This window comes from Lissotriton helveticus, chromosome 7 (genome assembly GCF_964261635.1).
Source record: "Lissotriton helveticus chromosome 7, aLisHel1.1, whole genome shotgun sequence".
Lineage (NCBI taxonomy): Eukaryota > Metazoa > Chordata > Amphibia > Caudata > Salamandridae > Lissotriton > Lissotriton helveticus.
The window spans coordinates 1,705,051,922-1,705,077,995 of record NC_136068.1 but is presented as its reverse complement, the minus strand read 5'-3'; the positions used below and the strand labels follow the sequence as shown (position 1 = coordinate 1,705,077,995).

At 45.8% G+C, this 26,074-nt stretch overlaps 1 protein-coding gene across 1 annotated transcript in view; it reads left to right on the top strand.

The window, feature by feature from the left end:
* Nucleotides 1-26,074, top strand: part of LOC144769651 (IgGFc-binding protein-like) — a 1,105,637-nt gene that overhangs the window by 1,010,318 nt on the left and 69,245 nt on the right. Inside the window, exon 27 of the mRNA XM_078653826.1 lies at nt 3,923-4,306. Coding sequence (XP_078509952.1) covers nt 3,923-4,306 — 384 coding nt within the window. The remainder of the gene's footprint in view (nt 1-3,922; nt 4,307-26,074) is intronic.

Here is a 26,074-nt window from a genome sequence, read left to right as displayed (position 1 = left end):
GATACCCTGCTCTCCAGAGACCACATAGGGATCCCGGCAGAGAAAGTGCGCAGGAGGGTAGTGGGGCAGCCCAAACATGGGGCCGCAGGGTGTGCTCTTCCGCCATCTCGCGCCCCTGCCCTTATTTAAGGAATTCATGGCGAGCACCATGAACTCAATGCGCTTCATATTGGGTTAAAAACAAGGTCGTGGGGCGCTCGGGCCGCCGGATGCAGGTGTGTCTTCAGAAAATAAAAGGCATTGCCATTTACAATGCCAATAGCTCAAACTTACAACTGCGAGACCTATTGCATTGCAAATGCTTGTCATTTAAGATTGAAACTGACCGGATACACAGGCTCATCTCACTAATATACTTATGACCAGTGGATAAGCGTGGCCCAGTGGTTAGAGGCGGCAGACCCGGAAGCTGAGATCGACCGTGGACCAGGGTTCGATTCCCCGCCTCAGCGGGTCTCGGGCTCATAAATTCCACGGTCTCGACAATTCTTGCTCCAGTGCCTACTCGACTCACGGGGTCACACTCTGCGACTCTGGGCAATAGCTTGCTTAATCTCCACTACGGCCCCTCGTGGCGGGATGCCTGGCTTTCACCCTGTGGACACCCTGCCGGGGTTTCTCACAGGGGAATACCAGGACGGGTTCCCTAAGCAAGCGCCAGGATGCCCTTTGGGTGACAGGTCTGCGCTATATAAGTACATCTACATTTACATTTACATAAATTGTGCAGTTTGGCTTCAAGTTGGAGGGGACCCTACATTGTCTAACCTTACCGTACGCTATCACAGCTGCGTCACGTTCTCTGGATTGGATCCCCGCTGTGATCTTCGACCTGATATTTTCCATACCCAAGTTGCTGATTTTTACATTTGAGCATTTGTAATCAGAATTCGACACTACTACCGCCTCTTTAGCCTTGAAAAAGTCTGAATACCAACGTTGTATAGACGAAACATGTGTTGGCTGCATTTCATCGTTTCAATTTGAACAAGGAATAAAGAACATCTTTTTCTGAGAACAGTTATGTCCAGCAATCTTGTTCTGATTCACACCAAGAACTGTGTATGTCATTATCACATGTTGTGTCATGTAACACAAATTGACTACTTGATCTTTAAATTGCTGAGATTATTGTCTCTCCTCAATATTTGTTTTCAGGTTGTGCTGTGACCATGCTTATCTTGTTACATGTACAGGTGGATCAATTTTTGATCCTCCTTGGTCACTCCTTGGTAGTTAGTGATATTGGTCTTCTCCAGCACCCCTGCTGTTTGTACAGCATTCCTGAAATAATCTGCCCTTACATTACCAGTGATCTACTTGTGCATAGCCTGATGTGTGGTTATTCCCTTTCTAGGGAAACACCACTACCAAACCTTTCTTTCTCAAGGTCCAATATAGCTTCTGTTCCAGAATCCCAGTGCCAGCATATGGACTGACACTACCCTGTTTCCCTCAGCACTGTAAAGTCCTCTATAGATTCTGTTCCAGAATCCCAGTGTTAGTATATGGGCTGTCAACCCTCCGTTTTCCTCGGCTCTGTAAGGTCCTATATATCTTCGGTTCCCCAGTGTCACTATATGGACTGACGATCCCCTGTTTTCTTCAGCACTGTAAGGTGCTATGTATCTTCTATCCCAAAATCCTGGTGTTCGTATATGGACTTACAACCCTGATTACCCAATGCGCTCTGTGGTTCTATATAGCTTCTGTTCCAGAACCCCGGTGTCAGCATATGGACTGACAACCCCCTGTTTTCCATAGCACCGTAAGGTCCTATATATCTTCTGTTTCAGAACCCAAATGTCACTATTTGACTGAAGACCACCTCCGGTTCCTTCAGCTCAGTAAGGTGCTTTATATCTTCTATTCCCAAACCCTTGTGTTAGTATATGGGCTGAACCCCCCCTCTTCCATCAGCACTGAAAGGTTCTATATGTCCTTCATTCCAGATTCCTGGAGTCAGCATATGACTTGACAACCCCCTGTTCCCTTAGCGATGTAAGGTCCTGTGTATCTTCAGTTCACAACCTCAGTGTCAGCGTATGAGCTGACAACTCCCTATTTCCCTCCGTGCTGTAAGGTCCTGTGTATCTTTAGTTCAGAGTCCCAGTGTCACCGTATGAGCTGACAATGCCCTGTTTCTTTCAGTACTGTGAGATTCTATGTGTTCTTCATTCCAGAAACCCAGTGTCAGCATATGGGCAGAGAACCGTCGTTTCCCTCACCACTGAAGGTCCAATATATCTTCTGTTCAGACTCCCGGTGTTTCATTTCTCCTCGATTTTGCTGTTTTCATGGGTGCTGTGTTGTGCGGCACACATGAAAACAGCAAAAGGCCAATGATTGTTTATGTACAGGAAGGTCCACCTTCCTGCACATAAACAATTTTTTTTTTTAAATGCCGTTTTGCAGCTTCTATGTGCGCTGCATTAAGCAGCACCCAACGAAGTTACAAAACGGCATTTAAAGATTGTTTATGTGCAGGAAGGGGGGCCTTCCGGCACATAAAATCTTTTCCCCTGCATGCAGGCATCCTTCCACTATGGTGCATGGGTGGCTGCATTGGCACCAGACTGCTAAGTGTAGCGCCAGAGCAGAGGGAAACACAGGGCTGCACCCTGGTATTGTAAATAGGGTGCAGCCCTCAGGGCCGGACTGGCCATAGCGGGTACCAGGCGTTTCCCTGGTGGGCCGCCAGGGTGAGGAATGGTTTTGAGCCCATGGGGGTCTTTTTTGTTACCGGGGTCGGAAAAAAAGCGCCCCCCTGTAAATAAATTGGCCCGAACAAGCCCTAGAAAACCGCTAGGCTGCACCTCCCACCCCCCAGGGGGGCCCGGCCGAGTAACCCTGCATTTCTGAACTGGTGGAGTGAGACGTTAAGCCAGGAAGGCTAACACCTCACTCCGCCACTTCTCTTGTAAATATGCCCCTATATATCTTCTGTTCAGAACCCCAGTGCCAGCATATGGGCAGACGAGCCCCGATTCCCTTAGTGCCGTGGGTCCCTATATTTTAAGTTCAGAACCCTGGTGTCAGCATATGGGCAGACAACCCCCATTTTCATCAAATCTGTAAGGTCACATATATCTTCTGTTCAGAACCCCAATGTCAGTGTATGGGCAGAGAACCCCCGTTTCCAGCAGTGCTGTAAGTTCCTATATAGCTTCTGTTCAGAATCCCAGTGTCATTATATGAACTGACGACCCGCTGTTTCCTTTAGCGCTGTAGGGTGCTATATTTTTCTTTTCCAGAACCCCCATGTTCATATGGGCTGGTGACCTCCGGTTTTCCTCAGTCCTTCAAGGTCCTACATGGCTTCTGTTTCTAAACCCTGATGTCAGCATATGGAGTGACAACCTCTTTTGCTCAGCACTCTACAGATGGGTAATGGAGGCTGTGTTTGCACCACAAGTTGTAACGTTGATGGAATGATGAAATGTTTACCTTGTTAAGTTCTCTGAGACTTTTAAAGGCTGACATGCGGATACTAGTGTGAGTTCACGTTTCTCAGATGGAGAGCACTCAGGTAATGCACCAGTCTTGTTAAAATGCTCCAAATAAATTTTCTAGCCATGTGAAAATGAAAGATCACATCCTAAAGTAATCAGCAGAACATGTGGCGTTTTTTTGAAGTTTTGACTGGGCAAGGTGCTTTCTACTTTGTGGGATTTTATAGCTGTTTTCTTGATGGCGATCAAGGCAATTGGAATACAAAGCCAACAGGGCAGGTCTGGAATGGATAGGTTGTCTTTAGAAGGATGATGTGGATGCAAGCCGATTGCTGAAGGGGGGCCAATAAAAGCCTCTCTGAGTTATTTTCCATAGATGTGCAGTGCATGACATTAATCTTAGTATGAGGAAGTGGGACAATGGAGCCCAAACGAGCTGTGTTCTGACAGTGTACTGTTGTCTCTTCCAGGTGAACGAAGTAATTGTCTCAAATGACTGCAGCCAGAAATGCACATGCAGAGCATCCGGAGGGGTACTTTGTGAGGAATTCTCTTGTGGAACGAATGAGCTGTGCACGGTCAGACGAGGGGTGCGAGGATGCTTCCCCGCCGGAGGAACATGCACCATGGACCCAGGGGTCCAGTTCAGCTCCTTCGATGGCATGTCAGCAATTCTGATGTCACTCAAGGGGGCTTATGAGGTGACCTCACTCTGCGATGACGCATCCACAGTCTGGTTCCGAGTAGTGGTGGATTTCCAGATCTGCAGTGCAGGGGCTGCAAACTTGGCAGCACGTGTCCATGTATTTTTCCAGGATAAAATCGTAACGATGTCTGCGAGCAAGAGGGCTTGGGTAAGTACATGTCCTACCTATCAGCTTTCATGGACGGACAACTTACCTAATACTTGTTTGGACCCTACCTATCATTTATCTTGCATCTTCTGCTTTCTTCTCATATGACGTCACTCCCATAACACCTTTCCTTGTGTTACACTTGTTGCAAATGATATGGTGAAGCTCTTTTGTTCCCCCATGCTGTCTATGCGCCAGCTACCGTCACTGTCACTGCTGACATTGAGAAACTCTACGGATCCACTTGGATCCCCTTTCCCTTATCTTTTCTTCCTTCTGCTCTGCCCACTTCACACACTGCCCATGGTTATTCTCTCCACTACTCCTATCCCATTTCTTTTTATCCAGCCACCCTTTCCCTTATCTTTGCTTCCTTCTGCTCTGCCCACATCACACACTGACCATGGTTATTCTCTCCACTGCTCCTATCTTATTTCTTTTTATCCAGCCACCTCCTGTACTTTTTCTACTTTCCCAAAGATTAATGTCTCCTCTCTACTAACCCTTTTCTCTTCTCACTCTTCTCTAAATGTGTCATGGTTTTGCGTGTGACTTTGGCTAACCATTGTTACCTTCAAGTTCTGAATCCTTAAACAAAGACTGCTGAGATTTTCCAGTCAGGTGCTTGTCAGTAACACAGCTATCCCTGGTCACCCATGATTAACGATGAACAAGCTGTCTCTATCCATGGTTTATCCATTAACATCAGAGTTGAACATTATCTTTTTATCAGTGAAGGTATATAAAAGTAAGATAAAACGCAGGCATACAGTGAAGTCTTAATTGTGTAACAACCAGAGCTGGTTTTTGAGATATTCAGTGTGCTTGGAATTTTGCAGTGTATTATATACCTGCTCTCTCAATTCAGTTCAAATAGAAGTGGTTGCTCATTGCTCATGACATTATTTTTATTTATGTTTTTGTTTTTAAAACATATAAATAAATGGCATTGTCATTTATATTGCCAATAGCTTAATCTCTCGCAAATGCGAGACCTATTGCATTTGCAGCCACACACACAGCCACACACACAAAACCACCCGCACACACATACAGAGCCACCCACACAGAGCCACTCACACAGAGTCACCCACAGAGCCACACACACTGAGCCACCTGCACACACACAAAGCCCTTCACACACAGACAGAGCCACTTACACACAGACAGAGCCACCCACACATAGAGCCACCTACAAAAAAAGCCACCCACACACAACCACACACACAGAGCCCAACACACACACACAGACAGAGCCCAACACACACACAGACAGAGCCCAACACACACACACACACAGAGCCACACACACAGCCACACACACACAGAGCCACATACACACAGAGCCACACACACACACACACAGAGCCACACACACACACACTCAGAGCCACAAGTGTTTTTAATTGTTTGCAAAATCATTATATTTATACTACTCCTTTCTTCTTGTTTTACTGAGAAATTGCAAAGATTTTAATTAATCATGCAATAAAGATTATTATTATTAGTTTCAGTGCCACACACACACACAGAGCCACACACACACAGAGCCACACACACACAGATCCACACACACAGACATCCCTCAGTCTAGGTCAGCCACACGCCCATCTATGCCCAGTAATGCCCCAGGGAACAGAGGCAAGAAAAAACGCTCACAAGCAGGGAACAGAGGCAAGAAACAGGGAACAGAGGCAATAAAATCGAGCACAAGCAGGGAACGAAGGCAAGAAAATCGAGCACAAGCAGGGAACAGAGGCAAGAAATAGGGAACAGAGGCAAGAAAATCGAGCACAAGCAGGGAACAAAGGCAAGAAAAAACGATCACAAGCAGGTAACAGAGGCAAGAAATAGGGAAGAGAGTCAAGAAAATCGAGCACAAGCAGGGAACAGAGGCAAGAAACAGGGAACAGAGGCAAGAAAATCGAGCACAAGCAGGGAACAGAGGCAAGAAAAAACGATCACAAGCAGGGAACAGAGGCAAGAAAAAGTTTATCATGAATCAGAGAGTCATTGAAAAAAACACACGTGGTACACAAAGCGATACTATATCGCATACAAACTGGTAGCTCACTGTGAAAACCAGTTTTGCCCCAGTAGCTTTAACACCATCTGAGTACACACAGGAATGCTCTAATGTAGCGAGAGAAGATAACAAGGGGAGAATAAGTTCGCCCGCATTGGTGCAGAGTCCCTCATACATTGTACGCACCTATACTGCCCCCCTACAACACATCACTGGACTGCGGGTAGTGGTTTAAAAGGCCAGCACTCTGGCCCCAAAAACACGGTTCGACAGAACTGCCTCAACTGTACATGGTACGAATGAATGTCACAATCCCAGCCCCTCCCCCTCAGAGGTGTAAAGAAGTTCCCCTTGTATGCATTTTGCCTCACCTCCTCGCCACCCAGTTCAGCAGCACTCCCGCAGCACAGGTCGTGATCCCCCCGGCCAAGAAGGCGGAGGGATATCCCACATTTAAATTCATGATTCACATTGTGACAGCACTTCCTCACCTCGTCCGCACTCAGCTCTTGCATGGTTTTCCTTTTAATGGCTGCAAAGGGGATGCCGCCTCGGTGGGGCGCGGGTTTGTGGCAACACGGCCCTCTTCAGCGCCTCATAATGTGAAGTGAGGGTGGTGAGCCTCAGCGACCACCGTCCGTCAGATTAGCTGGATCTGAGGGGGACAGTCGGTGCCCAGCGTCCAAAATTCTGCCGGTGCGCCATGTGTCTGCCGCGCACCTGTGTTTGGGTTACACCAGTGCCCAGCTGTCACTATGGTTTCTTGCCCTACTACCAGCCCACTACACAGCTGCGGTGACTGGAGCTGCCGCTCTCAGGATTATTCATCAAAACACCCAGGCGGCCATCTTGGCCACATCATGTGATTGCGTGAGAGCACAGCAAGACGCCACCGCTCAGCCAATTGAAGAACGCAATCTCCAGAATCCCTACAGCAACAGAGGAGGGGCTGGGTGACGGCGGGACTTATGGTGCCATCTCCGTAGCAACAGAGCACAGGCGGCTGTAAATGGGAGGAACTAGGCTGGCAAAAAGGAGGAGCTCAAGAAACCTTATGAGGTGGTGCTCGTGGAAAGTAAACGGTGACGGTTATCAGTGGGTAGAGCCTTGGTGCAATTTAGCCACGACCATTAAAGCCCAGTTTACGACACTCAAACTCTATAAACACGTAGAAAACAAGGGATACCAGAGAAACGAACGCTCGCCATTAGAGGAGCGCTCCACACAACCACGTTTCTCTGAGGCGAAGCAGAAATGCCTCGGAGAAACGCGCCGCCATTTTGCGACTGGGGGGCGTGTTTTTCTTTCTCTCCTCTTCCCATTGGCTCGAATGTAAAATATCAGCCAATGGGAAGAGGAGAGAAAAAACATGAAAAAGCACGCCCCGAATCCCAAAATGACGGGGCTTAAACTGACAGACGCCCTTCTTCTCCAATGGCTGGCCTCCGTTTAGGAAGCCAGCCAATGGAGAAGAGGGGCGGGTTCAAGCCCCACACTAAGAGACATAAGATCTCGCAGGCGAGACTGCGCAAGCGCAGTCTACGCAGGCCGAGACCTAAAAAGGGGTAGCAAGTTGAGCAGGAATCCAAATGTCAGGCTGAGGTTCAAGGAGCGTGTGGCTTTGCTACAGGGACTGTCACTAGGCTCCAGCAGGATTTGTCAACAGGGTGAGGGTGACAGCTTACCCTGTGGAGGCTCTTTATGGCTTGTTATTGCTCCATAGGAAACAAACTAAAGCTACATTTGAGCTGATGTCAAATTGCAGCACGCAGATTTACAGCACCCTAGTTGCATTAGACCACCTTATATGATAGATCCAAGTAGTAATAGAGAAGTAGAAGGTTTTTGTGGCTGTCAGGCTGGAGTTTCCACACAAAACGCAGCTGTGATTAACCGATCACAGACAAAATAGGGGACAATGACTATAAAATGGAAGACTTGGATCATTGGCAATGCAAAGACCTCTGGGCATTAGAGAAAGGCTTGGGTGCAAAAAAGTCAGAGGTGTGCTAGGTGTTCCCCTTCAAATTCGTCATCTGAATGGTCAGTTGTTGATTCTGATAATGATATTGAAATGGCCCACATATATCTATTTAGCCAGAATCCGCATCAGCCGTACTCACAGGCTAGATTGTGCAACATCCAGAGGTTTTCAGCAGATTCTGTCTATGGTTTAATAGGGAAACCACCCATTAGATTTGGCTACCGACAGCAATAGCTCATAGAGGGGGTTTAGCTTAGCTCCCTTTCACCATTGCCCCTTGGGACTGTCATTCATATTCTGCATCTACCCACAGTTACCCTGCAGAGAGATTGGCAGGAGATGACTACCCTGGAGTCACCTTCCTTTCTGCCACTATTAAAAAAATATAGAAAAAGCCATATTACAATGTTTCACACTGTGAGCGACAGCACTTTGGCTGTTTGCAACAGTTTGCAAGGGTGAGTAGCAAGGTAATGGAGTTTGCCATAAAGTCACCACTTTGATGCACCACACCACACCACACCACACAGTGGCCCTCCAAGTGGCTGTTAACTGCGGATACGTGGTGATGAAATTTGAGACTGCAGCATAATTCCAGTGCACAGCGTGATATAAGGTGTGGCACCCTAAGGAATTTGAGATACACTCTGCATTAAGAGACACTCGGGCAGTACTTTTATCATAGCGGATGTCTTCCAATGAAGATGTAGTGATCATATCTTGACACTGCCCTGCGCGCTAGTCAGTACTGAGCTGCGTTTGACTCTGGTGCCATTCCTGGACACTGGTTCTATTTGTATGATTAGTCCAAAAATGAGCCTGGAGTTGTGTTAGACCTGTCAGCCTTAGAGTGATCTTCTCCCAAACCTTTTAACTTTGCTCTCCACTTTTAGCTGAAATTCGTTTTTGTTGGCTCCTGGAGTCTATGCACCTTACCTCTGCTAACCAGTGCCAATGTGCCTGTGCTCTCTCCCTTCAACATGGACATTTTTTATTACACCTGATTTAATATACTTACAAGTCTCTTACAGTGGAAAACCTTATATCCAGGGCCTGTATATTAAATGCTACTAGTGTGCCTGTAGCATTTCTTGTGCCACCCACTTAAGTTGACCCTTAAAACGTGTCCCAGGACTGCTATTGCAGCCAGAATGCAATTTGAACGGCCATGTCAAATTGGAAACATAACCTCCTTATTTATAGCATATAAGTAATTCCTAAGGTAGCCCAAAGGGCAGGTTACATTTTCATTAAAAGATTGGACGTGTACTTTTAAATTTTACGTGTCCTGATAGTGAAGAACTCCTTACTTAGTTTTTCACTACTTTGAGACCTACCTCTCCCATAGGATAACAATACATCAGCTTCCCTTATTAATTGTAATAGGTGCTAACCTTTGATTGGGATCAGGTCTGCATTTTGTCTTTAGTGTCTGAAAATTGTAATAAAAAATCCTCTTTAATGGTAAAGTTGGATTTTAGGTTACAATTTAGAAATTGTCACTTTTAGAACGTTGCCATTTTCCAGCCCTATCTGGTTACTGCTGCCTGTTCCTGGGTTACATGTCTGGGTTTAGTTGGCAGTTGGACTTTGTTTATTCCTGCCAGACAGCCACACAATAGGGGACATAGGTGTGCCTGGATAGGCCATCAACTGGCAGGATGGAGGGGACGCAGCAGGGCAAAGCCCCACAGGTGAAGTGAACATTGAGGGTCCAAGAGGTCAGGGAAAGCAGGGAGGGTAGAAGTAAGGTTTGTACGAATGGAGGGGATGTCTACATGCTTCCAATTTCGGACCATAGTAGGGACAGCGGCGCAAGAATCAATGGTAATCGGTAAGCTGATGGAAAGAGAGACAAAGTAGTGGTCGGACCAGGCGCAAGGGGACACATGGAGATCGAGTATATCCAGATTGAGAGCCCAAGCCTGATCCAAAGTATGCCCTTTAATGTGTGTGGCTACTTTAATGTGTTCTGTGAAGTTTAGTCCAGAAAGTAAATCTGTGAAGTGTTTGGAATGGAGGTTCTCGAGTGTATCATGTGGCCAATAGTTGAAGTCACCTATGATAAGGAGCTCAGCATGAGTGACCACCAGTTCTGCGACCAAGTGGCTGAAGAATTGGACAAAGTTTGAAGAGGGATTGGGTGGGCGGTAGCAGAGAACACATGCCAGCGGAAAATGTTTGGAGTGCAGCGTAACTGCAAGAATATCGGCCAAATGAGTGAAGGGAATCGTGAGGGAGGTGAAAATGAGTGGGCGGGCAATGATAGCAGCAACATCCCCCCCAGGCTTTCCATCAGGCTGGTTGGCCTGGAGGATATAATAATTGCTGGGGAGAGCAGCCAGGATATCTGGCGTGGACTCAGACGACAGCCAAGTTTCCGAAAGGAACAGGATATCAGGACAGAGGGAATTAAGCAGGTGGAAAATCTCGACCTGGTGTCTGGCTAGCGAGCGAGTGTTTAGGTACCAGATGTAGAGCTTGGTAAGGGTGGGTTTGGGGTGGATGTTTGCGGTAAGAGGGGTCGGAGGGACACTCAAGGGAGCAGGGAGGTTGGAAAGGGAAGGTTCCATAAGGTGTGCGGAGGGGGGCTCGGGGGGCAGGGAGAGAATCCCGGTAGCTGCTAAGTTATTATGAAGGTCACCACTAATGGGCCAGACACCCTGGAGAGTCCTAAGCTCTGCAGAGGTGTAAGTAAGGGCAGATTGGCCAGGGTGTAGGGCCCCGGGATCTGGTCGGTCACGGCCTTCGGCGCGCCGCCGGCGCGCCCGCTGCGCGACTTGTATTGCATCTGTTTTATAGTAGTAGAGTACCCAGTGAGTATGTCTGTTGGGGTCATTGGTTGGCGAATGGAGTCAGTGGGGTTGGGGCTGAGCCAATGGGAGTGTCTAGTAGGCGGATGGGCCCGGAAGTAGTGAATCACTTCCGGGTCCCGAAATCTCCTCCCTTGTCCCTCCACAACAACCCAAATGCTTGGTGGTGGACCGGGGACTGTGGAGCCAATAGTCGCAATACAATCACGCAAGTTAATCAAAGTAGAGCAGGTAAGAATTACCGTATGATTTTCCCTATTTAAAACCAGAGAAATTACAAATTTAAAAGAGCGGTATCGCCCTAAATCGGCGTGCACCTGAGCCCAAAAAAATACCTTAAAGAAGCACGTCCGCCGTGCAGCTTGCAAGGCTCCTAATTATAGCCAGAGGGGTTGGGGCTGAGCCAGTGGGAGTGTCTAGTAGGCGAATGGGCCCGGAAGTAGTGAATCACTTCTGGGTCCCGAAATCTCCTCCCTTGTCCCTCCACAACAACCCAAATGCTTGGTGGTGGACCGGGGACTGTGGAGCCAATAGTCGCAATACAATCGCGCAAGTTAATCGAAGTAGAGCAGGTAAGAATTACCGTATGATTTTCCCTATTTAAAACCAGAGAAATTACAATTTTAAAAAGAGCGGTGGCGCCCTAAATCGGCGTGCACCTGAGCCCGAAATAATACCTTAAACAAGCGCGTCCGCCGTGCAGCTTGCGAGGCTCCTAATTATATCCAGTGGGGTTGGGGCTGAGCCAGTGGGAGTGTCTAGTAGGCGGATGGGCCCGGAAGTAGTGAATCACTTCCGGGTCCTGAAATCTCCTCCCTTGTCCCTCCACAACAACCCAAATGCTTGGTGGTGGACCGGGGACTGTGGAGCCAATAGTCGCAATACAATTGCGCAAGTTAATCAAAGTAGAGCAGGTAAGAATTACCGTATGATTTTTTTCTATTTAAAACCAGAGAAATTACAATTTTAAAAAGAGCGGTGGCGCCCAAAATCGGCGTGCACCTGAGCCCGAAATAATACCTTAAACATGGGACCCTCAGAACTACTCTTCAGTTCACTTTATGAACCAGCGGAAGGACTCTCAGTGGACTCCCTGCTGCTGTGGCTTACTGTGTACTCTACAAGGCTGCTTTGCTGCTCGTAGAAGGACTGCTTCACTGCCTGGGGCCTGCCTTGAACACTATGAGGCCTGCCCTGCTGCTTGAGCCCTATTCCATCACTTGAACCCAAGACTACTAGAGTGGCTGCAAGGGATAGTTGGCTGACCTCCTGATTAGAACCTCAGGAACAGAAAAGGCTCCCACCATCTTGAACCAGTGCCTGGAGGCAGCCTGAGTGAGTATAAACCTCCAAGTGGTGCAACTCCTGCCCTAGACCCTTTGCGGTGGTGGAAAAGTTGCCCAGATAGCCAAAATCAAAAACATGGGGCTTTATTTTTGGTAAGATACTACTCTAAGAACCAAGAGAAGACTGGGACCAATCTGCTCATATATCCATCCAAGGTGCATGCCTGGTGGACCTGACCTCACGGCAGCTCTGCTATGTTCTTCTCCTTAGCAGCAAATTCTGTTCAGCGGTCCTTTGCCAAAGGAATAACTGGCCTCCTGGAACTCTTATCGGCTGGAGTCCGAATGTAGGACTCTTCACCATTACTTAGACTAGCGGTAACGGTATACAACCTTTACAACGCAACTTTTACCACGACCTACCATTACCACGCATTTTTTACAACGCAGGATCCATTACAACGCATACCATTACCACGCATGTATTTACAACGCAGGTACTTTTACAACGCATACCATTACAACGTAAGTATTGGTAAGTATATTATTTTATTAAAAATATTATTTGTTTTTTTTTGTAAAGGGGTATTTTTTAGGTTCAGGGTCAGTTTTGGGTTTTTAGGTAAAGGGGTATTTTTAGGGTTTAGGGTCAGTTTTCAGTTTTTGGGTAAAGGGGTATTTTTAGGGTTTAGGGTCAGTTTTCAGTTTTTGGGAAAAGGGGTATTTTTAGGGTTCAGGGTCAGTTTTCAGTTTTTTGGTAAAGGGGTATTTTTAGGGTTCAGGGTCAGTTTTCAGTTTTTGGGTAAAGGGGTATTTTTAGGGTTTAGGGTCAGTTTTCAGTTTTTGGGTAAAGGGGTATTTTTAGGGTTCAGGGTCAGTTTTCAGTTTTTGGGTAAAGGGTTATTTTTAGGGTTCAGGGTCAGTTTTTAGTTTTTGGGTAAAGGGGTATTTTTAGGGTTCAGGGTCAGTTTTGGGTTTTTGGGTAAATGGGTATTTTTAGGGTTCAGGGTCAGTTTTGGGTTTTTGGGTAAAGGGGTATTTTTAGGGTTCAGGGTCAGTTTTGGGTTTTTGGGTAAAAGGGTATTTTTAGGGTTCAGGGTCAGTTTTGGGTTTTTGGGTAAAAGGGGTATTTTTTGGGTTCAGGGTCAGTTTGGGGTTTTTGGGTAAAGGGGTATTTTTAGGGTTCAGGGTCAGTTTTGAGTTTTTGGGTAAAAGGGGTATTTTTTGGGTTCAGGGTCAGTTTTGGGTTTTTGGGTAAAAGGGTACAGTGTAAAAATTAAATATAATTAAATTTAAATTACATTAAATTAAATTGATTAAATTAAATTAATTAAATTAAATTACATTAAATTAAATTAAATTACATTAAATTACATTAAATTACATTATATTAATTTTAATTAAATTAAATATTTAAAAATATTATATACTTACCAATACTTACGTTGTAATTGTATGCGTTGTAAAGGTATATGCGTTGTAAATACATGCGTGGTAATGGTATGCGTTGTCATGGATCCTGCGTTGTAAAAAATGCGTGGTAATGGTAGGCGTGGTAAAAGTATGCGTTGTAACGTCATACATCCAGAGGTAACCCTCTGCCCCAGACACCACCTGCAGCCTTGACCCACTAAACCATCCCTTCTCGTAACAATTTTCCTTCAAATGTATTCTAAGACTGAAGGTAGGCAGCGATTGGGTCCAATCCCATTTTTGTATCCAACTGACTATCCATAACAGTCAGCCATTTCTTTTATTTTGATCAAGTGTTGCACAACTAAATGTTTGTGGTTGACGCTTTCATGTTTTAGGCAGTAGTTTTTGCCTTCAACTTTTCAAAAATTGATAACTCTTGTTCTACTGATTTGATTTTTGTACATTTTGTGTCGAATAATGAATTAAAATATACTCTATCGTGGCTTGGCTGAAATGGCAGACCAGTGAGACGTGTTTGTCAGGCTCTTAATCCCCGCCATTTCTGTAGCCTTACACAGGACCCTTCCTGCCATCTCTGCTTTGCCCCGTTCGATCTCCAGAAATAAGGATCTCTAGAGTCCATCTCGAAATCAGAGACGGACCTCCCTGGCCATGTGAAGCAGAGGTGAGAAAGTGGCCAAACAGGAGCATGGCAGCACCTGATAGCAAAGTGGTAACCACCCGAGGGGGCTGATATACAGTGACTTGCCGTTTGCCCCTCTGGCCTTACATGGCACCTGCTGGATGCTGACACTGCCCCTGGCTGGACTGTGTTGTTGGCCACCATTGCAGCAGAAGGGATGAGCCGGAACTGTTTGCTGTTGTGCCCTGGCTTAGCTGGAGGGGATGTGGTTTGCCCTTCAGCTGCTGTGTATGGAGCAGCCCTGGATGCCAGTACACAGCTCTTTGGCTGAGCAGACAATGTCGCCCAACAGAGTTTAATCCCTCACTTCTCCCCTTATGTGATGTAGTGGTGGGGCCCGAAGGCTAGAGGAGGGGGAAGTGTGGACTTGAGGGGATGAAGCCAGCATTTTTCTGCTTCTCACTTGACACACTGGGCAGCTATGTTGCGAGGTGAGGCAGTACTGAGGTACAGTGGCCTATCTCAGTCTTTGCCATGTCCCTGCACTAGTGGGGTTCCTGCATGGCTTCTGCACTGTATTTGTGGACCTGGTGACATCAAGGGACTCCCCAACATCTAGACAGAGGCCCTCAAAAGAGGACTGTGCGCCCTTGGTAGGTCTCTCCCCATGAACAGTGGCAATTAAAGGGGCTTACCAGGGGTCTGCTGACATTCTGGGGGCCCCCCATTTCCCTGAGCACCTTAGATGTTGAAGGTTCTCACCTCCCGGGTGCTTGATGGGGCTCGCCACCAACTCAACATAGACCTCCTGTGCTCATCCAGCTAAAGGTCTAGCTTGTCGATCCCTCCTGTGTTTTTGGCAGTGGTCTCCCTGGCCCCTGCGTGGCCTCAGCTGCTGTCCTACGTTCCTGGGCCTGCCAGACACCTGACATTCACTCCTAATTCTCAGAGCACCTGACTGGTGGGTCCAGCAGGGATTTTGTGGTTGTGATGCTTCGGCAGCCCCTACTGTGCTGTCAATGTTTTTAGCAGGGAGCGGTGGTCTTTAACTGGGTCCCCTTGTCTACTGCATGATCATGGGTGCGGGCCCCTCTGCGTCATCGCTGCCACAAAAAGTAGGGTGAGTAAGAGCTCTTTATTGGAGACCCTGCACTGAGCAGCCCTCCAAACTTGGCAGCGCTCCTCTGCTCATATCCTGCATGCCTGCTGTTTGTGTGAGGTCCTTGCAGCTTGTCACTCTTCTGCTGTCACTGTAGACTGCGCTGACATGCCAAGTGGCATCCCCTGACTGCCACCCTCGCTGCCCGCGGTACTGGCATTAGTTATCTCTAGGAACGAATACGGATGCGCAACACTCTCCGGCCTACCCAGGATCTCAATGGCTCCCCTAGAAGCTGCAAGACTCTTAACAGGTTCAAACAAATTCCACCATATCTCACTACACCTGAAGGCACTGGACTGGTTTTCTCACGAAGCTAGAATCCAACTCAAATTGGCCTGTATTACACACAAAGCATTACACTCTAATTTTCAAGCGTATCTTGCCCAGAAAATTGTGGCTACCAGAGGAGGCATACACTCCCAGACTGCCAGGGATTATGTGCTGAAATTCACCACACGTTCGGAAGAAGAAAACATAGAACAGAGCTTTCTCTGAGGCCGCACCAAGAATCTGGAACTTGCTGCTGCCTTACATCAGAAGAAATACTTCTTTGCCAAGATTCAAAAAGGAAGCTTAGACTTTCCTAATGGGCAAATTCCTTCCATAAACACTTTCAGTGCATATACAGCTCAGTGGCCTAACAATATGCTATTGCTCTTTTCTTACTCTCTACCCGTGTAAGCTGGTCCTGATTTCATAGATGCAACCCATGCGATTTTTCTATCATTGTTGCTGCTATTCATTTTGTATCATTCGTACTTCACTCTCACTTTAAGGGGCAACAGCTAGTGCTGTGCAGTCTTTTCCCTGCTCCTGCTAATGTTTGTTTATCTCCCTCAAGTAAACTCATGATCGCCTATTCCTACTCTTTGTAAATAACTGGATAACCTTGTAAAGCACTCAGATACCCTAACAGGTCATGATCCTGCTCAATAAAACACTACAATATATAAATGAATAAATATAACAAACCCTGGTAAGGACCCCACTCTATGCGGGACCTATAGAACCATTTCTTTGTTAAATGTTGATGTTAAATTGATCACCCATATTTTAGCGCACTGCCTGAACCCACTTATGCCATATTGGATAGAGCCCGACCAGGCCGGATTTATTCCAGCATGCCAAAGTGTTGATAATACAAAGCACCTTCTCCACATTCTGGCCAAAATCTATAGGTTTCAAAGATAAGCATTGATCATGTCCACTGGACCTATCTCTTCGCGACCTTACTCCGGTTTGGCTTTGGAAGCAAATTTTGCAGATGGATCAGCTACATCAACAGCGAACCCAGGGCATCATTGAGGGTCTTTCTTCGCCACCGTTTCAATATCTCGGAGCCCATGACAGGGGTGCCCTCTGTTCCCTCTTCTTAAATATGCATCCTTTGGCACAGCAGTTTCGGGCTAACCCAGACTCCGCTAGTGACGCATTTGGGGGAGACCAACATCTCATTAGCCTTTATGCAGATGAAGTCATCTTGTCTATTACCAACCTTATATCCTCACTCCATGCCCCTGTCTCCCAACTGCAACTATCCAGCAAACTCTCTGGTTTTAAACTAAATATACAGAAATTGCAGATTTTTAACCTCTCCATCATTCCTGAATGTTCAATTCCTGTTTGAATGGGCAAAGGACTCCATTTACTATCTCGGAATCAAACTTGCCAAGTTTCTCTCCACGACTCTGGCCGATATGTATTGTGCTGTCATTTTTCAGACATGTGGGGAGCTGGACGCATGTAGATGGTGTTGTCTGTCTTGAACTGGACACATATCAGCATCAAAAATGTCTATACTCCTTCATATTTTCTATGTGTTCCAGGCGCTCTCACTGACCCTTCTCCAAAGGCCTTGTGTTCATAGCAACTAGAGATAAATACATGTTTATGCGATGGCAAAATACCTCGCCTTCATCAAAACATACTATATTGTCAAAAAAAGGATGTAGGCAGTGCTCTCACCTACAGTGCTCCGCTGTTTTCAAGCAAGGCAGTTTAATTTTTTGGTGGAATGGAACCCTTCACTTTTGTACAACCATTGGTCCTTTATGTACCAAGCTGTTATGGGCTCCAGCATCTGGAAAGAGGTCTGGTTACCATGTAAGCATAGAGCCTGTGGCTTATGCTCCTCTCAAGTAATGAGCTCAACAATACAATGGCGGTATGATCTGGCTTTACAACGTTCCCATCTCTGATGACGCCGATCTTAGCCAACCATGATTACCCTCGAAGGCTGGCACCGGAGATGTTTAGACGGAGGCAGGAAGCAGGCTACAAAAGAATAGGATCTCTTTTTTACTGGAATGGGCTAATTCCCTTTGACCAGTTACAAGCTGACTCTTGACTAACGGTAGCCGAGCATATTCAGTATTTAGAGTTTTGGCACTAGGTGACCTCCCAGGGATTCAGGGCGGGAGCAGGGTGTCCTCAGACCCCATTTGAGAAATGGTTACTGCTTACAACAGGTAAAAAACATCTTATATGTGACCTAAACACCTTGTTTGCCAGAGAAACTGCCCCCGTAAAAACTAAGGGTCAGAGTCGCTGGGAGACAGAACTTGGCCCTGCTCTTACCACTAAAGAATGAGAACACATTTTTTATAGAGCTCACCACACAGAACACAATATGGCCAGTACTGAAACTGCTTTTAAGATTGTCTCATTTCGGTATCTGACACCAGTGCGAACCCACACATGGAATTTAGCGCACTCTGTGTAATGGTGGCAAGGATGCGGAAATCCAGGGACTCTATTCCATCTCTTATAGCAATGCCAAAACTTACCAGATGCTGGGACCAAATCCTTTCTGACATCATCTCCGCTCTTCATACCTCTATCTCTAGGTTTCTGTGATACCCTATCTTAGGACTCCTGAACCCTCAGACTTATTCCCTATGTTGCAACCGGGGTAGACAAATGGCGCTAGCCTTGGGTGCTACTCACCAAGTGATACGGTCCCTTTGGGGAGCAAATAGAATTCCTGACCATACTTCTTGGATACACTAACTATGGTTTATCTTGGGGATGGAGAAACTGTCCTTAGCATTAGACCCCACATTTACTTACTATGCAGACAGATGGGCCCTCTTCATCCAAATTTTATCCTCTGAATTTAGGGAACTGACATGCTCCTCCTACCTGCGATTACTTCATCTGGCTCCTCATAAGTCTCCTAATATTGATTATTGGCTGCTTATGACTGCATGGATATCCCATTCCTTTTTTAATTGGCTTTGCATCTCATGACATAGCCTAGAAATACTTAGTACGGAGGAAGCAGGGTTGGGTGGGGGATGGTTATGGAATGTTTATTTTAATACAGTTTTTATGTTATTCTTGCCTGAACAACTCTGCTAGACCAAGGATTGTAGGCAATCAGCCGTTTTGAGTGGATCATATTTTATTCTGCTGCTGGCCACTGGTTGTAGGTGAATAGCTGTGTACTACAATCACTAAGCTCAATAAACAGAATGGTTACATAAAATGGGATGTAGTCTAACGGCTAGGGCAGTCAACCTCAAATTGGGGGAATCAGGTTTGAGTGTCAGCAAGACGCTCAACATCCTGTGATTCTGGGCAAATCACATAATCTCCCTTTCTCTGACAAAAGGAAAATTGAATGTGCCCTTATGTAACGCAACTGGTCCTCATGTAGAGCGCTCTGATACCCAATGCCTCGAAGTTTGTGCTTCATAAAACTCCAAACAAAAAAATGTACTCTACTTTTTTCAGTTGATGTGGGATTTTTCTTGTTTTGTATTTTTACATTAATACTGGTTGTGTGCTGCATAAATACTTTATGAATTGCCTACAAGTTAAGCCTGACTGCTTTATCAGAGGGTTGAGCACAGGTTAATTTAGTAACTTTTCTGTTTCGCCCTGCCAGGATTGTGGCTGTTGCTTGCTTGAACATTTAACAAACAACCCAGTGTTTGAAATGTTGCTTGTATTCTAGCAGGAGGGGTACTACTAATGCATATCAGACTGGCATCTTCCTACTGTAGCAGACAAACAGGGATTTGCATATGAGAATCTTTCTAGAGCGGCATAGTAGGGAAGACATGAACTCAAATTCTGCTTGAGTAATTACCAGTGGCTAGAATTAATTCATGTACTCTAACCATCACTTGTTTGTCTTACAAAGTGCTCCCGGTGGTGATGCGAGAACATCAAATTGTGGCTCTGTCTTGGTCAATAAAAGTTAGGGAGATGTGCTTGATTCTGGTGCTGCACCTAGAGACTGATTCTATTTGTGTGATGGGAGAGTGATTAGATGATCTACCTCCTGCATAAAAGGTCATCTCCCATACACACAGGGACAGAGCAGAAAACTGGGCAGGCAAAGTCCTCATGGAAGTACGAACAGTCCACATTACACTTCTGCCCCCGATATTCACTCTGTTGTTTTTTCTTCGCAACTGTCTCACCACGTAATCAGTTCCACTCCAAATTGGTCATCATTGGATTGCAACAGAAATCTCTGACCTCCATTTCCTGACTGGAAATTGCCCTGGAGTGGCTCACCTCCAGTATTATTTGTGAAACTGGACCACTCTTCTCTGTGATTGGTTCATATCTTATTGTTGAGGCCCTCTGTCATTTCACTTCATGACAAGAACCAAGAGCTCCTGGAGCGTGGAAGAGTGAGCTGCAGAACACGTGGACCTAGGGGGAGGGGGCGGGTAGTAGCTCAGTTTGATAAAAGGTGATGTGGGAAGGAATGGGGTCGGACAGCCATCCTGAAAACACACAAGAGCTTGTTTAAAGTTGTAGACTTGGAAGACACGCATGTTCTTGTTTCACAGATGCTGCTTGTGATCATGCCCATTCATCTTTTTCCTCTGCCTACTTTTTTTTATGTATTCAGGAATTTAGATATGTTTGTATCCCTACACACCAGAATTATTGTACTCCTTTGACTTTTGGGAATCTCCTCCTGTTGATGGAAAGACATAATGTGTTGTGTTGATTGCCTCTTCCAGTGCGTACAAATACTTTGAGATCTTTGTTATTTTCTTAGTGATTCAATTTTAGGACCTTCAATTTACGGCACTTTACTCTTAGTGACAAGCTGATCTTGAAGACTGGATAGTTGCTCACTTACCTATTCCCTCCATTAGTTTCTGTTTTTAGGTCCAGTATTCGAGACCTCTTGTATTTACTTTAGTAGATACTTATATGTGTATGTACTTTGTGGGCTCTGGAGATCAGTCCTATGACTTGTCTGCTTCCCCTTAGGGACTTTTGTTCCTGTTCAGCTGCCTCTATTTAACATTCGTGACAGAAAACGACCAGCAGAAGTCAGTAAAATACCAGAATTATTCTCTGCTGGAGGACATTTTTTTTCCTTCTGGCAACTGCATCTATATAACTAACTTTCTTGATAGAAAACGACCAACCGAGGTCAGTAAAATACAAGAATCACTTTAGCCTTCTCTAGATTCTGGTCTATAGAAATTGTCTTCCACGTGAACCCGTAGACAATATTATTTTTTTCAAATCTTGTATTTTCAGTGATATGACCACAGAAGGCACAAATTTTATATTAAAAACAGAGCTTTGGAATATACCATTTCCCACTGAAAGGCAATGTTGGATGTATGACATTACAACGCATGCTTTTAAATTGAATGCCTTTACAACGCGGTATTTACAACGAATACCTTTACAACGCATAATGCTTTTGGGCGCTGGATAGTGAATAGTTTAATTTATTATTCCAACTCCAGTCCCCGTGGATAGTAGGAAAGGTGTTGGATAGTACATTAAACCTATTCCCTATCCTAGAGCGCACCCCAGCGCAATGCGTTGTAATGGTTTGCGTTGTAAAAGTTGCGTCGTAAAGGCACTGCGTGGTAAAAGTTGCGTTGTAAAGGTTGTTCACCGGCAATATTTCTCTCCATGTGTTCCCATACCTGGTGTGTCATGCAGTTTGCTGCTTACTTTCCCTCCATGTTCAAGAACAGTAGATGTTTCAGCACCCAGGTTGATGTGCTGCATAGCTAAATACATATAGGTCCCAAAGGCGAGACCGATTGCACTGCAAATGCTTGTTTTTTTGCTTCCACTGTTTCTCTCATCAGCTGCAATCAGAGATACTCTCTATTTGCCGCTGATGATATTGTTTTACCTTAGAGTGGGGGGTGAGGGAGGAGCGCCTGCACTGCCACTGCGAAGGCTGCATCTCTTCAATTTATGTAATGCCTGAATGGCTGATGGCTATACTGCCTGTGTGTGTGGGTGTGTGCTTGTGTGTGAACATTTATTTGATTCTACTGCCTATGTTATGTTATGTTAATTTTTTATTTATACAGCGCTCGTACGCCCATAGGCTTCAGGGCGCTATTGAACTTTTTTGAGACACAACATAGCATCTAGGTACTTTGAGCAAAGGTAGGTTAAACCTTAGTTTAATTAAGATAAGCTTGTCTAAAAAGCAAAGTTTTAAATGCCTGTCTAAAGGCAAGAAGATCGTTACTCAGTTTCAGCGATAACGGTAGGAGGTTCCATTAAGAGGAAGCAAGAAAATGGAAACTACTGCCGCCCTGACGCTTTTTCCTATATGAGGGAATCATTAGCAATTCTTGGTGAGCTGATCTAAGATTTCGTGAGGGGATGTATTTGCCAACCAAATTCCTAATGAATTTCGGGCCTTTACCCTGCAAGGCCATAAAAATGATACAAGCAGCTTTGAAAGTGACTCTCTGAGCTACTGGCAGCCAGTGAAGTTTTTCTAATCCTGATCTAATGGATTGCCATTTAGGTTGCTTACAAATAAGCCTGGCTGCCTGATTTTGAACATATTGTAGTCTCTTCAACTGACCTACTGGGAGACCAAGGTACAGGCTATTTGAGAAATCAATATGCGATAATATTAATGCAGTAATTGCCTGAATCAAGGCAGATTGAGTTAAGAGATGGGATATTTTCTTTATCTTTCTCAGTTGAAAGAAACTGGTTGAGACTACCATCCCTATGTGGCTTTTTAGTGAAAGATCCTCACTGAGAGTCACCCCTAAGCTCTTGACTGTGTGGGACTTAATGGGTGGAATTCCCATGTCTGACGGCCAAAATGGGGACCCCAGCTGATTTCACTCTTCCCGGGCAAGATAAGTTCTGTCTTGCCCGGGTTAAGTTTGAGGTGATTTAAGTTCATCCATCTCTGGATGTGAGACATAGTTTCCTGGAAATCCACCACAGCATCAGGGGAGTCCAGCGAGAAAACCAATTGCAGGTCGTCTGCATAATTAAAAATTGTAACTATCCGATTTTTCAGAGAATGCAATAAAGGGCGTAAATATAAATTAAAAAGTAATGGGGAAAGGGATGATCCCTGGGGGACACCACAGGTAGAGACAATTTTTGGTGCTGTGAATGACCCCAGTCTAACTGACTGAGTATGTTCAGAGATAAAAGATTCTAGCCAACTCAGGGCAGGGCCCCTGAGGCCGGCCTGCTCGACACTGTTGACAAGAATGGTGTGGTCAACCGTGTCGAACGCGGCCGACAAATCAAGGAGCACCAATGCCTGATGGGCGTCTCTGTCTGCGTTAGATCTCAGGGTATTCTGGACCGCAAGTATCACAGTCTCGGTTGAATGACCTGGGCGAAAGCCTGCCTGATTCGGTTCTAAATATTCGGTTAGTTCGATAAAACTCGAGAGGCAGCTGGATACATGAGCCTCCAGAATTTTTGATAGGTAGGGTAAAAGGGAAATCGGCCTGTAGTTGGTAAGGTCATGTGGATCAATGCCTGGTTTTTTAGGTCTCGCTAGACGTAAGCAAAAGCGAAGCTTTTGCTGTCTATGCAAGACAACTTATGTAGTTACTTTTCGGGGAATGAGGACAGCAAAGTGCCACGCGCATTTGCAGGCCGAGATTCGACCTCGTGAGCGCGCACGTCGTCACTCACGCATGCGCACAAAGAAAGCCATACACACACTGCATATACACACACGCACCCCCCTTAAACATACACACGCGCACACAGACAGACAGACGCACGCACAAACACACTCAAACAGAGACACACACACGCGTACACCCCACCCCCACTCACCCCTCCTCTCACTCAACACACTCACCTGTTCTGGCGGTGCTCGGCGGCGGATCTGCATCTCGGGCGGCGGTAGCGCTTTGCGGGTGTCTCTCACCACATGAGAGCCCCGCCTTCCCCATGCGCCCGCCCGCTCGCTCTTCACCCGGTCCCCCATCTCAGGACCGGGACTCAATGCGGAGCCTTCGTGGCTCCTCGGGCAGCTCTCGCTCCCTCTTGCCGCGATGGGGCGGGACTTCCGGTTGGGGCCGCGCTGTGATTGGCCGGCTTCCCAACCGCTTCCGGGTCGTCGCAGGCAGCTCGGCGGCCCGGCGGGGATTTGTTTTATCTGCCTCCTGCTTTTTTTTTTTATATGTGTGTAAGTTTCGTTTCTTGTTGATAATCGGTGAAATCGTTTCCAAGTTTTGTTTGTTTTCCTTCACTCGGACTGGCTTCGACAGTCTGAGGTTGGCATTTCCAGCAAGCAATACCATAGATGCTTGCAGTATGTACTGCAGGACCTTTAAATGCAACGTTAAACCATTGAAGCCCTATACACTTCATGCATTCACAGCTTTTTCCGCTGGTAGGACGCAGTGGCCCACAGAAGCACCAGTACTCGGCTACAGGCTTTAGGGATACTAAGCGCAAGGGAGAGAAACGAAACTGGAACCAATAACTCAGTCATCTGGTCCAGTCCATGGGGTGAGCGACGAGTATCGCATAGCCCCCGTTACTGTGCTGATTTCCGCTCCCACGTTTAATCTATGCTTGAGTATTAAGGAAAGGGAAGATAGGAAGCACGACAAGCATCAACAGACCTGTGAGCTTCTGCATATTGGGATGGACATTTTCAGACAGAGGAAGAGAGCTGCATGCTCTCCTTTGTGCATAACCAAGCACACATACTGGCAGAGATAAATACTAACAGCTGCCAAACCAGTGCACGCCAGCAACAATGCACAAGGGCCCATTTACACAAGCACCACAGAGCTGGCTGAGGCCATCACAGGTGTAATTGATCACTTGGCACCAGAGCCAGTGCAGTGCACAGATAAATGCTTGATTGGAAGAAAGGAGATGTGAGGCAATAGGTCTTGCGTTTGCGAGGGTTTCAGCTATTGCCATTGTAAATGCCAAGGCCTTTTAATTATACGTTTTTTAAAACAACACATATATATATTTATGTGTTGGTTTTTAAAACAATTAATAGGCTTTGTCATTTACAATGCCAATAGGTTAAAACTCTCACAAATGGGAGACCTATTGCATTGAAAATGCTTGTTTGTTAGAGGGATCAGCAGGGCATGCTTAAAACTACTAGGTACCTTGCCCTGGGCAAGTGATTCATTTAGTAAAGAAAGGACAGTCTGGGGGATAGCGAGTCCTATCTCTTTAAAAATGTGAGGGGGCAAATATCATCAGGAGATCCCGATTTCACACGGACCAAAAGTTCCGAAAAAGTTTTAGGCTCAATAGGAGAAATGGTATCCAGAGTGTGGGGATTACAAAATATATCATTTAGTGGAGTTGAGATGGGAGAGCTAGTTATATTCTGTTTAATGTTAATGATTTTGTCCTGGAAAAAGTCATTCAAGGAGTCACATAGTTTTTGGGTAGGAATAGTGGAAGGGGCTGTCCTGTCATCATTGCAGAGATCATTTACAATTTCAAATATCTCCTTTGATTTGTTCGAGGAGTTCATAATTTTTGCAGAAAAATAGTCAGTCTTATATTTTAAAAGCGTTTTTTGGTACTGTTTCCTAGCCAAGCAATAGTTCTCCTTGTCCTGTGGTAGGTAGTTTGCTCTCCATTTCCTTTCTTTCTGTCTAATGCTGAGTTTTAATTTCTTCAATTCTGGAGTAAACCATTTATGGGCTTCCTTCCCCCGTGATTTTGGAAAGCTTACCAGAGGGGCATGTAAATTTGCCGCTTGGCATAGCCATTGTGAGAATGCCTTTTCATTAGATTCTATGTCCATGTCCTGAGGGGGAAGGGTAGTAGCCAAAGTTTTGAGGAATGCGGGTAAGTCCGCAGACCTCCATTTCCGGATTTGTCTGCCCACTTGTGGCTTAGGTTTAGTAGACCCTTCTATGGTAAAAGAAAAATGAATGAAGAAATGATCTGACCAACTACAAGGTTGTAGAAGAGGCGGAGGTAGAGACAGATTATATGACCAAATTTGATCCAGACTATGGCATTTCTGATGAGTAGGAGAGTGGATGTGCTGTGTCAAATTAAGATCCATTAGTAATTCTTTAAGTTCTGCTGCTTTTGGGTCTGACATTACGTTGTCAAACCAATAATTCAGATCCCCAATCAGGAGAACCTTAGAACAGTTGACAACGCAAGAAGCCAATTGCTCTGCTAAAAGAGAGAGAAAAGTGGCCATATACTGTGG